Source organism: Coturnix japonica, chromosome Z (genome assembly GCF_001577835.2).
Source record: "Coturnix japonica isolate 7356 chromosome Z, Coturnix japonica 2.1, whole genome shotgun sequence".
Taxonomy (NCBI): domain Eukaryota; kingdom Metazoa; phylum Chordata; class Aves; order Galliformes; family Phasianidae; genus Coturnix; species Coturnix japonica.
This window is the reverse complement of record NC_029547.1, coordinates 1,731,312-1,747,313: the sequence shown is the minus strand read 5'-3', so window position 1 is coordinate 1,747,313 and position 16,002 is coordinate 1,731,312. Positions and strand designations below refer to the sequence as shown.

The following is a 16,002-nucleotide window of genomic DNA, read 5'->3' as shown; positions in this document are numbered from 1 at the left end:
ATATATAGTGTGGCAGGAGATGATATAACATGTTTACACTAACCGTCAAGGATAAAAGGTCTTTTTCCTCAATTGGTTCAACCAGGAGTAATCATGGAATACACAAAGATGAAAGAGGAGAGATGGTTCATGACTTGCCCCCTCTTTAGATAAACTGGATAAAGTTCAGCATGATGTCAGTGCTCTGTATGATCTAATCACAAACAGACTCCCTGAAACCTCTCTGTAATCTGCTCCTTCCTACTGGTTGTCACTGCTCATAATGAAATAAAATGCTTCATCATTAATACCCTTCATCTCTCATTCAATGAGAAGGGCAGAACTGTCTCCTGTTGCTGTCATCTCCCATTCTCCTCTCGTTTCCATTTCTATCGCCTTTGTGAGATGGGCCTGAATTTCATAAAAAGGTCATAGGAAGCCTTGCCATTATATTAGGTGGATTGCCAGTCAGATAAACAAATCTCTCTTTTGTCTTTAGTATTTCACTAAGTTTTTCAGGCGAACAGCAGGCAGAGCAGATAGATAGATGAAAAATGGTGAGGCAGCACGAAGACACTTTGCCAGGAGAATTTTGATATTCTCTGTTCAAACCTCAGAAGCTGCATAAATTACTACTGGTAAACTGAAAAGTAAAAATGAAAGCAGAGACAGGTAGAGATCAGGAGGTGATATGAGCAGAACTCCCTCATAGGGTCAATATTTTAGACAAAGTCAGGGTGAGATAATGTTTGATGTGCCTCAATCTGGCACGAGGCAGTTGTGGATGTGGCTGTAGCTTTTACTCAGCAACCTGACAGAAGTTATCATGAAAGGAGGCAACGATCCCAAGAAATGACATAGAAATTCCATTTCCTGGCTCTTGAAGCCATGCAGACTTTACCTATTCTATATGCATTTAGGGTTGTTATTTCACTGCTTGAGATAAATGGTCTCAAAACATTTTAAAAAGGAGAGTGAATAATTGCTCTCCTCTTTGGACAAAGCAGATGGTGACAACAAAAACCCAGAGCCCACAAGCTCCTGGGTTGACATTAATCTGTTTGTCAATTCCATGTAATCAATGGAACTGACCTAAAAGGAAAAGGAGGCTCCTGACCACCTCAGCATTGTCTGGAAATAGATTCTTGTTAAGATTTCCTCAGAGGAAGTAGTGAGAAGTCAAGTATAGGCCTTGTGTCTAAATATTTCATGCCCACTGCTTAGATGAGAATGGATCCCATAGAACAACACTGCTGTGAGGAGCAGATAGCCAAAATGTCTGTGTTGCATCACAGCAGAGCTAGATTATGCTTTTTTCACATGATTTCAAATTATTTGTGAGATATTGCTAGAAATTGAGCTTCATACTAGAAAAATCATAAAATATCCAACATGGACATACCTCCAATATCACTGGTTTTAACTTGAATAGTGTAAGTTGTGTCCTCCATCATCTGCTCATCATTTATCATGGCTGGCATCTCACAAACAAGACTTCCCTTGGCATTTTTCACCTTTGACAGCCAATCACCATATGTAAATGTGGCCACTTCCTGATTAGTCAGGTTCCTCATGACTATCTGCAAAGAGACAATGTCAAGTAAAAAGCATCAGATACAGTTTGAAGGAGGGCAGATATTAAACTTATGAGGTGAGCAGCATGGTATAGCATGGGTAGAGTTTGGTCATAGATTGAAACAATTAGTTCTTTGGGGATCAACTGAGCTCACCCCTGCAGACAATATTTGCTATGTTGAGCAGTCAGGAGAAATGGTCATCTTAAGATTGGACTCTCCTGACATGGACAAAGCTGTTTTCTAGGAAAGATGGATATTTTCTGGATGTCTGTGTGGTATTAATGCAAAGGAAGAAGGAAAAAAGAATTATTAAAAGCCATTTTAGTTCTCCTGGAGTACATATTATCTTTCTTTCGCCCATCTCTTCTGTACAAACCCACAGTAACCACAGCAGAAAAATGCAGACCAACCACAAACAAGCTAAAGAAACACACACAAGACAAATTAGGGCAGCAGAATTTAAGGCTTCACATGTTTTTCCCTCTGTGAAAAAGTGACAGAACAAGCAACACGCAACAGGTATTACTCATACTGCCTCGTTATCAGTGGAAGGATCTCAGATGCTGTGGTGTTAAGAACAGAATAAGAACCTGTTTAGAACAGGAAAGAGAGTTACTCCAGTAAATAGCAAAGAAAATACTCACTTTTCCATGTTTAACATTTGAGCTTTTCCCAGTTCTAAACGGGTGTCAGCAGAGCATCAGTCTACTGAGAAAAGGGTGTTGCACTTGCCTACAGCAAGAAGCTGGGAGTGCTTTGTAACTAAACTGGGAGAGCTGGAAGGAAGGGCTGAAAGCTACCATTTGTGTTACTGCCTAGCAAAAATCTAGCCTAAGATGTTTATTAAAAAACCCTCAAATTCCGTCCTCAAACAGCAGTGTCCCAGTCCATGCCCTTCTGTAGATCCCGGCTGAGCTGAGCTGGACCTTTCAGCAGTTCAGAAGAAGAAGATACTGCTCCAGGTTATAAGGAATGATTTCAAAGATGGCAGTGGATGTGCTGAAGCTGAAGCTGTAGCTGCTTCTGTGGGCAGGACACTCATCTGGGGTTTTCTCTATGATTGAGCATAGAATCATAATATCATAGAATCATCGGTGTTGGAAAAGACCTCCAGGATCATCATCAAGCCCAGCTATCACCAAGATGCTCCACTAAACCATATTCCTTAGTGCAACACATAAACTCTTCTTCAGCACCTCCAAGTACAGGTTGAGTCAACCACCTCCCTGTGCAGACCATTCCAGAGCCTGGCCACTAAGAGACAATTTTTTTCCTAACACCCAACCTGAAATCATCCCTGATGAAATTTGAGGCCATTCCCATTTGCTAAGCAGGTACTACAAACCAGCTTATGGAAGAAAGTTGGAATGGATGGGCTTCAAGGTCACTTTCAACTCAACCACTCTGTGATTCTATGTCATTCAAGGTATTTCTGCCTCTCTCAGAAGAACCATCATCCCTATTACAGGAGGCCTAGATAGTCTGGGAGAAGAGGCAGATGCTGAGCTGTGATTTGGGTCAAATAAGTAATCTCAAGGAGCTGAGCTGGGGGTGATTTTGCTTTCTGTCTGTTCCTGAGAAGACTGAGATGCTGCTTAGAAATGAGACTGCTTCTTCATACTGCACAGAAGTTATTTTTTAGGATACCTAAATTCACTGTGGACAACCTGCCTGCTTTTAAGGCAAAATATTATCACTAATTACTCATGGATTTTAAATGGGCTGATGAATGCCTATAAAAATGAAAAGAAAAAGTGGGAGCAGTATTAAACAATAAAATGTTGATAACTTTCTTTGTAGCTGAGCAAATATTGTAGCTGCCAGGAACTTCAAGACAGCTCAAAATTAATAGTACACTGTATATCGTGGAATCTTAGTATGGTTTGAATTGGAAGGGACCATCAAATGTCACCTAGTCCAGCCCAGCTGCAATAAACAGGGACATCTCCATCTGTAACAGGAAAGTCTGACATGTCCATTCATCTGATTTACCTCCATACAGCCTTCTCCAAGCTGTGGTACCAAACAAGCTCCCCAGGGATTCACACCTTACTAATGCCAATGCAAATACATTCTTGATTTCATCTCTAAAGACTCAGCCTCACTTTTTGTTATGGTTTTGTTGCGTGTCATTAGTTTCACTTAATATCAGGGTCTTCTAACTAAAACTAAAAGACTTTGCACTGTGGCAAAGAGTGACAATCAGCTTCAGCTATAAAGTATTGTCTCGAATTCTTTTAAGCTCTTTCATATAAAGGAAAAAGGATAAGGACAAGTCTCATATCCAGGATTATTTGTTTGAATGCAATGCAATTAGAGTTTCATTAAGGCAGCTTCTTATCTCCCTGGCTTTGACAGCATGAAGTAGCATTAAAATTCCCAGGGAATCAGCTCTGCAGAATCCAACCATTTAGTTTGAATTCAACCACATTTGGTCAAAGGGGTTTTCTGTTTGTAAAGTGGGACACCGCATCTATAAAATGCTGCACAGGGGTAGGCAGATACAACTACCTGTATCAATAATAGAATATCCAATAATATTCACTCTACCCCAACACATCACTGACCCCATTTTGTTCCCTCTTGCTGTTAAGCTCCAGCATTGAAATCTTATTGCCACTTTTGGTGTCATTTGAGTCTTTGGCTCCAAGTACATTGCTTTACTGAGAGTCTGAATAAAATATCAATGTAATCTAGAGAGGAAAAAAAAAAAAAGAAAGAAAGAAAGAAAAGACTGCTCCCTCTCGTAAATTAAATCTTTTGGCAGTATGAAACATCATTGATAACTGATGTATTTTAATTGGTATTTATGCACGTGCATTTCTGGTAAACCAAAAGCAGCATAAGTTACGGCCAGCAAACAGCGTACAAAAAGACTAAAGAGAATTTAAAAGGTCATTTATTGTTATTTTAATAGAACAAGAAAACCGAGAATATTTTGTAAATAAATGGAGCAACAAATGGTTAATTAGGGGGTTGATAGCTTAATCTAGCTTCTCATTTCATTGTGCTAGTTAGCACTAACTGTGAACCATCTGTCTGAGAGTTTAGCACTACCCCCACAAGTATTTCATTATGCAGCTTTAATATGCACTTTTGACAGAAATGGAAATGGGCTCAGATCAGTTTTCATGTCACACCAAGCGACATAAGTTTTCAAGGCTGGAATACAAATCAGAGAACACAAATCCTTCCTCCCCTCCACCAGAGCACTCCCATCCGAGCTCCTCTGCGTGCAATGCAAATACTATGTTTACCTTTGCAGGGAAGGTGGGAATGAAAACTAACAAATAAAGTTCTCTGCATATCACTAGGATGTGGATACATGTGTCAGTAGGAGATCCTCTATTTCTTCAAGAAAAGCAGAAACTATCAGTACAGCATTCAAAGACTATAAAATCTTTTCCCAAAGGAGTGGTGTTTATGGTCCACCTGTTGTTTCTGTAGAGCCATGAGGTCTATAAATCCATCAGCTGTGTCCACATGGGAGCTCCTTTTGCCCACATCTCTGGAACAGCCTTGCTATGGGTGGGATAGTCCAGCAGGTTGTGTGTTAGAATGGCTGGATAAAGGTGGTGAGAGGAACATGGGGATAACACTACCTGACTCTGAGCTATTGCTAATTCATGGCTGTGGAATGCGTCTGCATGAATAAGCTTTGGATGAGTTCATTTTATACGATTACAATCTATAAAACTCAGGGGAAGATATAGGGGAAGTGGCGAAGAGGGATTGACCATGATGACTAAATCAAAGCAGAGAGAAGACTGAGTTATTCCTCAGGCACACGGAGAAAAATCGTGTGTCTGTGGCATCTATTTGGAAGACATATGCTGAAGGTCTAATGCTTTGGAAAGCTGCAAAGGAACTGATGTGAAAAAAGTTAGAAGTGCTGGTGCTCAAGTTTAAGACAGCAGGGCAATGGAGTGAAGCTTTGTAGACCGTGGCAGGTGAACAGTGGCTCATCACTGGACTGGAAACTAGGGGCTGGCTGGGATCAGCGTTTGGAAACACATTATTTACGGGGAAATGAAGGATAGCTTTGGACTAGCAGAAAGGATAAAGGAGCTGAGGTTGTGTGTTGAGCCATCTTTCTCTGTTCTCCTTGAGAAGTTAAGTTGTTGGAATCCAGCAGGATATCTCCTACAGAAACAGCGTGCTAAATGAGCTCTGCAGAGATTCTCTCCTCCCTCAGTGACATCTGATGGTGTGGAATTGGCATGCCACTCTATCTCTACCTTAGAAATACAATGATCAGGCCCATAGCAAAGAAACTACGCTGTATGCCCAAACAAAAGTGCTGTTCAGAAAGAGCTGGTGTCTGGGTAGGGAAGATTAAGGCAAGCATAGAGCCTTTTAGCAAGATAGGACACCAGGGAAAAATACAATCAACAGAAGCGGTTGGAGCCATTTTACACACTGTATTCAAAACTCAGGAAGAAAATGACGCTTTCCTTGTGCTAGCAGGAAAAGAAAGAAATCTGCCTGCATTATACATAAAGGGAAAGGCTGGGAAATGAGGCTTTGCTTGAGAGGATGGATTATCTGGACGAGTGCTCTCTGCCTTTCTCCTCTTTCTCAAGCATGGGGAGGCTTAACACAAGCAGGATGCATAGCAGTGCGTGATACAGAGCACATTACCCTCTCCAGGAACCAGTCAGGGCGCGTCCCCTTCGCATCTGTCCTGATCCTCATCTTCCTCAGGGGTGCGATATCGGCGATCTCCATGATGAAGCTGTCCTCTTGGCCTCGCTCAAATCTGGAGGGATTGAAAGACCAAGGAGGTTTCCTGCTGTCTCACCATGTCATCGCACCTCAATCCTCATGCAGCTCATGCTTCTCCAACAGCCTCTCATTAAAAGTTTACGAGTGCGTTTTATGGGACTTGAGCTCTCCTGCCCTGTGATCACCAGCTACTGTGTTTTTGGCAAGCTGTCCTGGCCCAGATTTGACAGGGATTCCTCCTCCCCTGGAAAATCAAGCCCGTATGTAGGTACTTGGAGCAGTTCCAGGCAGCCTGCTGCATACATTACCATCCTGATTGCAACCAGAGCAATCAGGTTTCTGCACATCACCTTTCCCCCCGGCAGCTGCCCATGTTCCTGCCCTTACCCCATCCCTAATGGAAGGCAAAGCAATTGTACTTAATCTTCTTTTGCTAAGATGCATCATATAACTTTGCATTTGCTGTGGTGATAGACAGTAACTGCAGCTCAGCTAAATACGGCCACGTGATTGCTAGCCAGCCCACAGCCCACGTTTAGTAACTGAAGACAAATGCTGTTAGAAAGGGGCTCAAACTGACCATCCCGCACCCTCTCCTGATTCTGGGTTTGCAAACCAGCCACATCTTTGCTGAGAACTGAGGCGGGTTTTTATAATGCTGCTTCAAACTTCTTATCCTATGCTTGGCTGCTGTATACAGGCACCAGGAGGTGTGGGAACTGCTCATCCATAGCAATCAGCAGAAAGAAGGGAAAGGGGGAAAGCAGCTAACATATGCTTCCTGAAGAAGACATCACACTGGCCAGGACTGCCACTACCTTACCTCCCTCGTAACATCGATAGTGCCAAGAAGAAACTCTTGCTCCAGTGCCTGTGCTGCTTCAGGCTCAGTAGTACTTGGTTTAGAATATAAATGAATCTGCCAGCTTGGTCCCAGATACTCTGGCAGACTTGCTGCAAGCATGGGGATGGAAATGCACCCCTTGCTAGGTGTAGGGCAGCCACATGCAGGGATCTGTCCATCACCAGCATGGCCACTTGTTGAGATGTGCTGAGGTCCCTCATTTCCAAAAAAAAATAATCTCTTTGTGAGCAAGCAACAGGGTGGGACCTGAATCATCTGAGTAATCTGGGGAGAGCTCTGCAAGATGTGGGCACTACCATAATACAGATAAGCCAGAATGATGCTATCTGGTCCCTGGCACTGTGCTCAGCCACCTACTGCTGTACAGTGCCAAAGCACAAAGAGAAAAAAACATCCTTTTAGCAACCCCTGCTCAGATTACACCCTGCAGCATGAATGTGATTATCCTCACACCATTATCTGAGCCGCATGGATGCAGATGCTAGCAATAGGTTTTGGCTCGAGCCTCTCAGTTTTCATCCAGCACTGCTTCCCCTCCACTCCCAGAGGCATTTGGACAGGGTGTTCTGGTCCCAGTTCATGGTTATTAAAGGTTGTGTTAGCTATTAAAAATGCTCCTCTCTTTGTTATTTGTCTTTGTGTGGTATTGGATACCAGGACAACCCTTTTCACCATGAGAAAGAGAATGGGCTTTTGTGTCTGGATTGGACTGATTACTATTCCTGTGTCAGGTGTGACCCTCCCGACCTGAGTCATCCCTTGGTCCTGTCACCAGTTTTCAGTGCAATCACTGTTGCTTCGAAAGCCACAAAAACAAACCTCTCCATAAGGCTGATACTCACCTGTCACTTCCTAGAAGTCGTTATATGAGATGAAAACAATTTCTAAAGGGACAAAGCAAGTGATCTAAGAGCATTTTTCTATCCTAAATTTATATGAACATGAAGTCCCCTCCAAAATAAAATAAATAAAATAAAATACAAAAAATGGGAAGGAAAAAAGTATGAAGAGGAACTGTCTGGCACCTTGCCTTTTCTAGGACACTGAAGCATTTGTCTGAGGGATTTCATTAAGCTTTCCTACCATGTCTGCACTTATAAATATTTCTGTTGCCCAGAGGTCTTGGCAATAACAGTAATGTAGCGAAAATTGCTTTAAATCTGTGACAGGTTAGGCAGACAGCTCTTCATAATGCACTAAGCTGCTGTGAGTGAGTTGGCACTGGGTGGTCCCCGTTAAGATGAAATGCCTTTTACCCATTTGGTACGAGATGCACCGGTACCTCCCTACAGAACAGCAGATACCAATATCCTGGGAATATTAGCATAGTAATTGCTGTTTTTTTACATATCCTTCTTCTTTATATCAAGAGTTTCTATAATCTTTTTTAGGTCTTATTCTGGTAGAAGATATCCCAGGCCACAAACATCTCAATTGTGTGGCACACCTTGGTTGGGTTTTCATATCCTCATACCCTTATATCCTGTAACCACTCCACTCACATAGATAAATATTATATTTTTATAGGGCACATAGTTCATAAATGTTGCTTGCCTGGCCATGAAGAGCAAAACTGCACTACTCTTTGAGGGGCTACAGCTGCCTCAGAGCCTTAGGAGAGCTTTGGCTGATGGACCCTAACGTGAACTCTGTTTTGCTTCTAAGAATGAGCGTACACAGTTTGTTTTACCACCTGGGGTTAAAAGAATGGCAGAGAGATGAGCGTGGGATTGCCTGGTGTCCTGGAAGGGGATGTCACTGGTTCTGGGGCATGTTGCTAACCAGTGCAGTGCCCTGTGTGTTGGGTGTGGGGAGCAGCACGATGAGCTTTGGCTTCCCACTGAAATTTCCATTAGCAGCACCTGAGCTGCATTGGTCTCAGAGCAAACAAGGCTTGTTGCTAGCTAAACACACAAAGGATTCAAGCCCAGATGAACACACTTGCCCAGACACCCGCTCTGCTATGACATCCCCTCAGCAAACACCTCCGTGCTTTGAGCCTTATCTTCATTTACACAATGCGTGGTACCCAGCACTGCAGTGGAGAACCTGCATTGCTTGGAGGCTGGGCAGAATCCAGCATCACCTCAGCAAGCTGTGCTCAAACCATGTAGCCAAAAGCTCCAGTGCTCCTGACACTGTGCTTTGCTGGGAACATCAAACTCAGAGGTCATCAGCTAATTGAATTTAGGCGTAACAAAGCCTGCCTCTAAAAGATGGTTATTGCCATGCTCATCTTTGTGCATGCCAAAGCTTTCTTTGCTGAGGGAGGTGTTAGGAGCAGGAAAGCTTTAGGAAATGGATGGGTAGCATGTGGGATTTTTGGCTTGCAGAAGTGCTGGCGTCAAACTTGGGTTATAGCATTTGTTATCCGTTCCTGCTGCAGAAATACATGAGATTTCACCTTTTCAGCAAAATCAGAGTGCTCAGTGTGGTACTCCATGCACCTCATATTCTGTTTCCATCTCTCTGCACACCAAGGCCACATCTGCCCTGGCAGATGTCATCGTGTGTCCCCTTCATGCCAGCTGCAGACAGGCAGCTCTGGTTCTAAAAGAAGTGGTTGCAGCAGCGTGGCATGGATCCAAAGCCAAGACGCTCCATAGCCCCATAGCCTAGAGTCTGGCAGCCCTCGTGCTGTTTTAGGATGCAAGCTGTCTCACATCTGGCCAGTTAAGAAAGGAGGAGCAAATGGATCAGAGTCAGCACCTTCACAAGGAAGGCACAGGCATGCTGGTTTGTCTCACCTTAATTATGCAGTCACTAATGCTTTCCCATCACAGCCAATACATAACGCTTAGATTAAGTTACTTACTCTGCATAAAAGATGTGTTTTACAGAAATTGCACCTGTGGTTTTCCTGAAACATGCCCAGCTTCTCCTGGGGTTGATGAAGGACTTCATCACTCATCTCTCTGCTTGCAGTGTTTCTCTCTTAAGGCTGCTGAGGAACTGGTTAAAAAATACTCCCACAAATGGCCACAGGTTTATTTCCCCAGGTATGCAGAGCACCTTTTTTTCTCCACTCTGCTAAATACATAACAGTAACTCTTAAAAGACTCCTGAGTTGGAGATCAATGAAATCAATGAGTTTCAGTAGGAGCATGATCAAAGCTTCAAATACTTCTTAACTTGGTACTGGAATATATTATCACTCCACTGCTAAGCAACAAAACTGACAAAGTTACCATACCTATCTCCATTTTTATCCAGCTGCATCTCCTCAGTGTTCCCATTGGATCCAAAGACAGTCATGAAAATACCAGCATCGGTACCGCCACTTTCAATGTCTCCAGTCACAACCGTGACTTCGTATAGGATCTGCAGAGGGTTTCAAACAATGAGATCTCATTCAAAGAGCTGTCCTTGACCCATGCAAAGCCCTAGGCAAAAGGCTAGCCAGGCTTTGCTTCTCTGTAAGAAATGGTTACAACATGGCTTCTGGGATCCCCTCCATAGTACTGTTTTTGCAGGTAAAAGAGAATGAAACTTAGTACAGGACCTTCCTCTTTGCATAACCTAGCATTTGGGGAGCAGATTTTCTCAGCCTACATACACTCCAAGAGGGAGGGACATCCAACATGAGGAGCACGTGCTTGGAACATGGTAGGGATCAACTGCAAAGTGCTTGGTGTGTCCATTGGGGCAGCATTTCAGCCAACACAGTTAACAGTGTTAAAGTCTGTAGGTCTAAGCACCTGGTACAACAGAAAAAGGCAGCTCCCCCATTTCCCAAGGAGACACACAGCACTGCATCCAACCAAGAGCGTTCCCAGATCTCCTGCTTTAAAGGCACGCTGATCTGTGAAAGCAACTCTGTGTCATTTTCACTTTATTAGCCTAACTTTGTTCTTTTCTCCTGACATGTGAATAATAAGATTCAGAATAAAATATTTCAAAAGCATGCAAGTCCTAGTAGCTGTCAGTGGCTTTAAGACTTCTGGGCCACTTAGATGCTTCCAAGACTGTACCTGTGATAACAAGACCTCTGGATTTGAGAGGAGAAAGAATAAAATGAAATGACCCCAACAGAACGTATTTCAAACAGTGTTCTGTTATGCATGTTTTATTGGCCTGAATTGTAGATGCCACATAAATCAATAATGCAAAGGAATAATATCACAGAAGAATTTATTTTTTATGTTCACTCAGACCTCAGCACCTTGTCTATCTTTTATTCATCCACACATTTAAATCATAGTAGAACATCTCATTTGCTATAAGTGGGAGAAGAAAAACTCTTTTACAAGTACATTAGGGGTTTTTAATGACTGTGATGGATACTAACATTTCCTCTATATTTGGGAAGGCAAACACTGAATTTAAAACAAGGGGGTATACGAAGCCAAGAAGAAAATTAAATTCAAATGGGTACATATGGCTGCAGAACAGTCAAGAAAGAGCATGAGCTTTCCTGAAGCTAATAAAGGTTTTAGTCTTCTTTGAACTCTATTAAAAAAGGAAAAATAAAAAATAAAAAGAAGAAGAAAAATAAAGTAATTCAATTTCTAACTGTGTCTATATATGAGAGAGCAGTCCCAAATCCCCTCTACTAGGAGTCTGATCAGAAAGTCAGATGTGCACTTCTGATTTCATATCTGAAACATCTCTCCTGATTTCCCTCAAACCTTTCTGCAAGTTTCTGGCCCAACATCACAGAAGAAAATGTTATTTAGATGTGTCTATTTGTGGCATGCTTATGAAAATAAATATTCAGCACCGGGCTTTTCAAGGGAGGCTGAACAAAAATCCTCATTAGCATCCATCTCAATCTACAGGCAAATCGTCAGATCACTGACAGGAGTTTTCAAACTTTATCCAGGAGGTTAAACAACCAAAGTGAAGTTTTGAAGCAATTATGTTTTAACCTTAGCATTCATCTGAAGGAGTTTATTTCCCCTCTTAGGGGATTTCTACCACCGAAACCTGCTCTGGTTTGTTAAGTTCCTTGCAGTTGTTAGAAATGTTTGCATGCTTTTGTGTGTCTGGGGAACAAACTATTTCAGGAGAAAATATTTAGCTTAGGGATCTAGAGCAGCACAGAGAAAAATTAATGTCCTTCAAAAGCGCAACCTCACTGTACACAGAAACATAACTATAGGAATTTGAATTTGCCATACAGGCATTAATTAGAGTATTATTGTCTCATTCATCCAGACTGGCATTTCTATTATAAAGCTTACCCTGAAATTCAACTTAGCTCAGTGTTCTGATTTGTACCCCGTTTAAATATGGCACAGCACACCTCACATCAAATTCTATATATTTGAACCAAAATACTGGATATTTCTTTTTACATTGCTTGTTCAACTTCAATCTGTTATTCATTTGAAAGATCAAACTTACAAACACCTCCATGTTTCAACAACTTCCAATTATTGTTACTTTCTAACCAAATTAATATTTCCCAACTCTGGGTTAGAAAAGTGGATGTGTTGCACATGATGTGGATATTATAATACCCCCATCTTCAAATACAAGTCTCAAACCATAGGCAGAAATCAAAGCATGAGGACTGCTGGTGCATGACGTATATCAGCTCAGCTCTGTGTTGAAGGTACAGGATGAGCCAAGTTCTTACCTTGATGCCCACGTTAACACAATCCGCATCCAGGATGTTGAGGATTCGTGAGGTAAGACCATCACCTTTGTCTCTGGCCAGCCAGCATTTACAGACAAAATTGTACATGACACCTTTGGTGGGCACGACGATGGTGAGCTCTTCCATCAGCCAGCAGCTCTCAGGGGTGGCACCGTCGTGTCCCACCTATGAGAGTCACAGAGAAAACACATGCTGGTTACTGGGAATTTCTTAAAGGAGAGATGTGAATTGCTATCTTTGGCCTCTGATGAGTACTGTCTGTGTACACTTTCATGCATACCACTTCCACAGTGGAAGAGATGAGCTGTGAAACAAACCATCTGTGCCCTTTCTGCTCAATAGGCAACGCATCGGTATGTGTGGTTGCTGATTTGGGAAGGGAAGATCAGGTCATCTCCTGCCTCTCATGAAGGAAGGCAGGATGATGCTGTCCCCAGATGTAAGCAAAGGGACTATGAAGTAGGTGGAGTGCACTGACCTACCCAAAAACATGTCCATGCTCTTACTACCTCTGCCCCATTGTCCACTACCCAGTGAGGATCTGTGAAGACACTTTTCTCCATCTTTCCAAACCCTTCAATTGCTGCAGCAACACTTACAAGTGACAATCCAAAGCTTCACAGCCAAGCTGGAAAATGCATCTAGGCAAACACCGATATGTATTATTAAGTAATTCTTGTCTCACAAATCCAGATCTCCTTAATTTAAGTATGTGCATCAGCTTGCTTCTATTTCCTCATATTATATAAGCCCTGTGTTTGCATTGAGGAGCCAACAGAAGGAGCTTATATTAGTAGCTAGTTGATTTGCAAAGACCACTCCTTCCATGCTTAAGAGCAGACCATCCCATTCTGAAGAGCAGAAAATCACAGAAGAGTGGCAGGAACTTCATGAGGACCTGCATGTGTCCCTCTTAAAGGACACAGGATATTCATCCTTACGTCCATGCAGTCTTACAGGGGTGATTATCTGCCTTAGGTGCTGTAAGAAATTCCTTCACTCACTCCAATGAACTCTCTGTACATGAAAGGTTGGATAAAAAGACCTACCTACAGCTCATTATTTTCAGTGAATGGGTTGTTTATACCATTACTGGGAAAATAAGGTCTTTAGCTTTCATTTAAAAAAATACTGTGATATTTAGAGTTGCTCAGGAAACAGTTTTTAATAACAAGTTCATCTAGAGTAATGTATATATCATGTCCCTTTTTGCCCCCAAACGAGTAATCTTTTTTTTTTTTTTTTTTAATCTGTCTCAGCTATCACTGCTATTAGGAACATTATTACTATACTAATGTCTATGCAGCTGCAGAAAATTAGAGTTAACCACCAGGGAAATTTCAAGTATACAATGGACGCATTAATTCTCAGATTCCAGGGCTGTGAGGTGAATGGGAATACAACACATTCCCATTCCCTCTCTGCTGGCATGGAGGTCCTTCCCCACACCCACAGCTCTGAGATATGTGCAATGCCTCTTCAGACCTGTTGCAGAGCAGTGAGGTGGTGAGGAAGGTTGACATCAATGGTTCAGCTGGAAGGAAGGTTCTAATGATACCATTAAAGTCTGCTGCTCTTTGGGCTTTATTACTACCATCTTCTTGCATATTGTTCCAAGACATTGCTAAGCACCAGATTTTCACAGCAACGCTTAACTCCCTTGGTATCAGTGAAGGGACAGAGCAAGACATTCTGCACTGTGGGAACTTTGGAGAACATGCATGTAGGCAGATTTCCATGGCCCCATAGAATAACACTGTAAAGTCCGGGACAAATTCATGCAGTGCTGAGTCATCCTTATGGCAGGATTTATAGAGTAGAGCACTAGAGTTCATCAGCTCCTTTCTGAATTTGTATACAGTCTAATAAGAATATATGGCTGAGTCCAACTTACAGTTCCAAGCAAAGATTCAGACTGGCCATACCATTGCAATCAGTGATCTGAAGCCACATTCACCGGCAGCGCACTTTGGATGTACATATCAACATCAAGACAATTTGTTTGGGCTGAGATGTCTGAACAAGTTGGAGAGGCAGCATTTCCATGGCAGGCAAATCCATGGTCTGCTTTGGAAATCTTTGTAATTCATTCCTGGTGTGACTGAGGGACTGATGGGTACTTCACACCAGCACAACTAAGGCACCATTTGCACTGAGCAGCTCACAAACACAACAGGGGAGAAATAATATGAAGGTAGACAGAAGGGAAAAGTGCCAAAATATGGGTTTTCCTGCTAATTTTGAAAGGTGTGGAGAATATTAGGAAGACCTCATGGTCTTCCAGGACAAGGCCCATATTCAGTGGGGAACTGGACTTGCAACACTTCCGTATCCTTAGCTTCACTTTGTGCCTGTGGTTGAACAGCTCTGAACCAGGACTGGTTTAAAAATGTACAGATCAATGCAGGACTTTTTAGAACGCACCTCTCTGCAGCAGCAGCAATCTAGGAACAAAGACGCTTTTGTTCATCAAAAGAAGAAATACTAAAACTGATTTTAAGAACACAGTGTGAAGCGTGTGTACCCAATAATTCCTACTGCGTATTTTCATGTCAGCACGTCTATTAAAGTACAGCAGTAGTAAATATTATAACTGTAAATTTACAAGACAGGTACAAATGGGACCCTTTCAAATTGGTTAGTGTTCCACTGTTTCTGCTTCACAATAGCGTATTTGCTGGAGGAGAATAATGCCAGTCTAAAAGTGGCATCGTGCTGCAAATCTTACAATCCTGCTAGTCTGTTGCCTGGGTTATACAGAGGGCTTCTGGAAAAGAAATCCCCCTGCTAAGCTATTTGCACATGGTAACATATTCAGAACCCCTTGCCGTCTTCCAGAAGCAGCCAAATGCCAAATCTGAGAATAAACTGTTCCTCACTCTCCCCCATGCAGATAACTAGCAATTTTCTGCAATGGCCCCGAACACTGCAATTTTCTACGTGGAAAATATGGACTGGCTCCATGGCAACCAAGGCATACTGGCATGGAGATGCCATCACTGGGATGTGGGTGAACAGGGGCCCTCCCAAGCACAAGGTACTGCAGGAAGGAAGGCACAGAACCTGGTGCAGGTGACATCCAGCCACAATCCTGGGAGTGACAAATTAAAGGGGAAAAATGAAAAAGAAACAAGACAGCAGAGTGGTGGAGTCAAGGAGCTTAGCAGTGAAAGGGTCCATACGAGTGCTATACACCCCCAAAGTGATTTCATTTGTTTTACTAACTCTGTGTTTTATTTGCAGTGTTTTCTCTT

The 16,002-nt window shown here is 42.5% G+C and overlaps 1 protein-coding gene across 1 annotated transcript in view; it reads right to left on the bottom strand.

The window, feature by feature from the left end:
• Positions 1-16,002, bottom strand: part of LOXHD1 (lipoxygenase homology domains 1) — a 118,501-nt gene that overhangs the window by 19,916 nt on the left and 82,583 nt on the right. Inside the window, exons 34-37 of the mRNA XM_015887179.2 lie at positions 12,728-12,913; positions 10,340-10,467; positions 6,198-6,315; positions 1,382-1,559 (exon numbers count right to left, since the gene is read on the bottom strand). Of these exons, the coding sequence (XP_015742665.2) occupies positions 1,382-1,559; positions 6,198-6,315; positions 10,340-10,467; positions 12,728-12,913 (610 nt within the window). The remainder of the gene's footprint in view (positions 1-1,381; positions 1,560-6,197; positions 6,316-10,339; positions 10,468-12,727; positions 12,914-16,002) is intronic.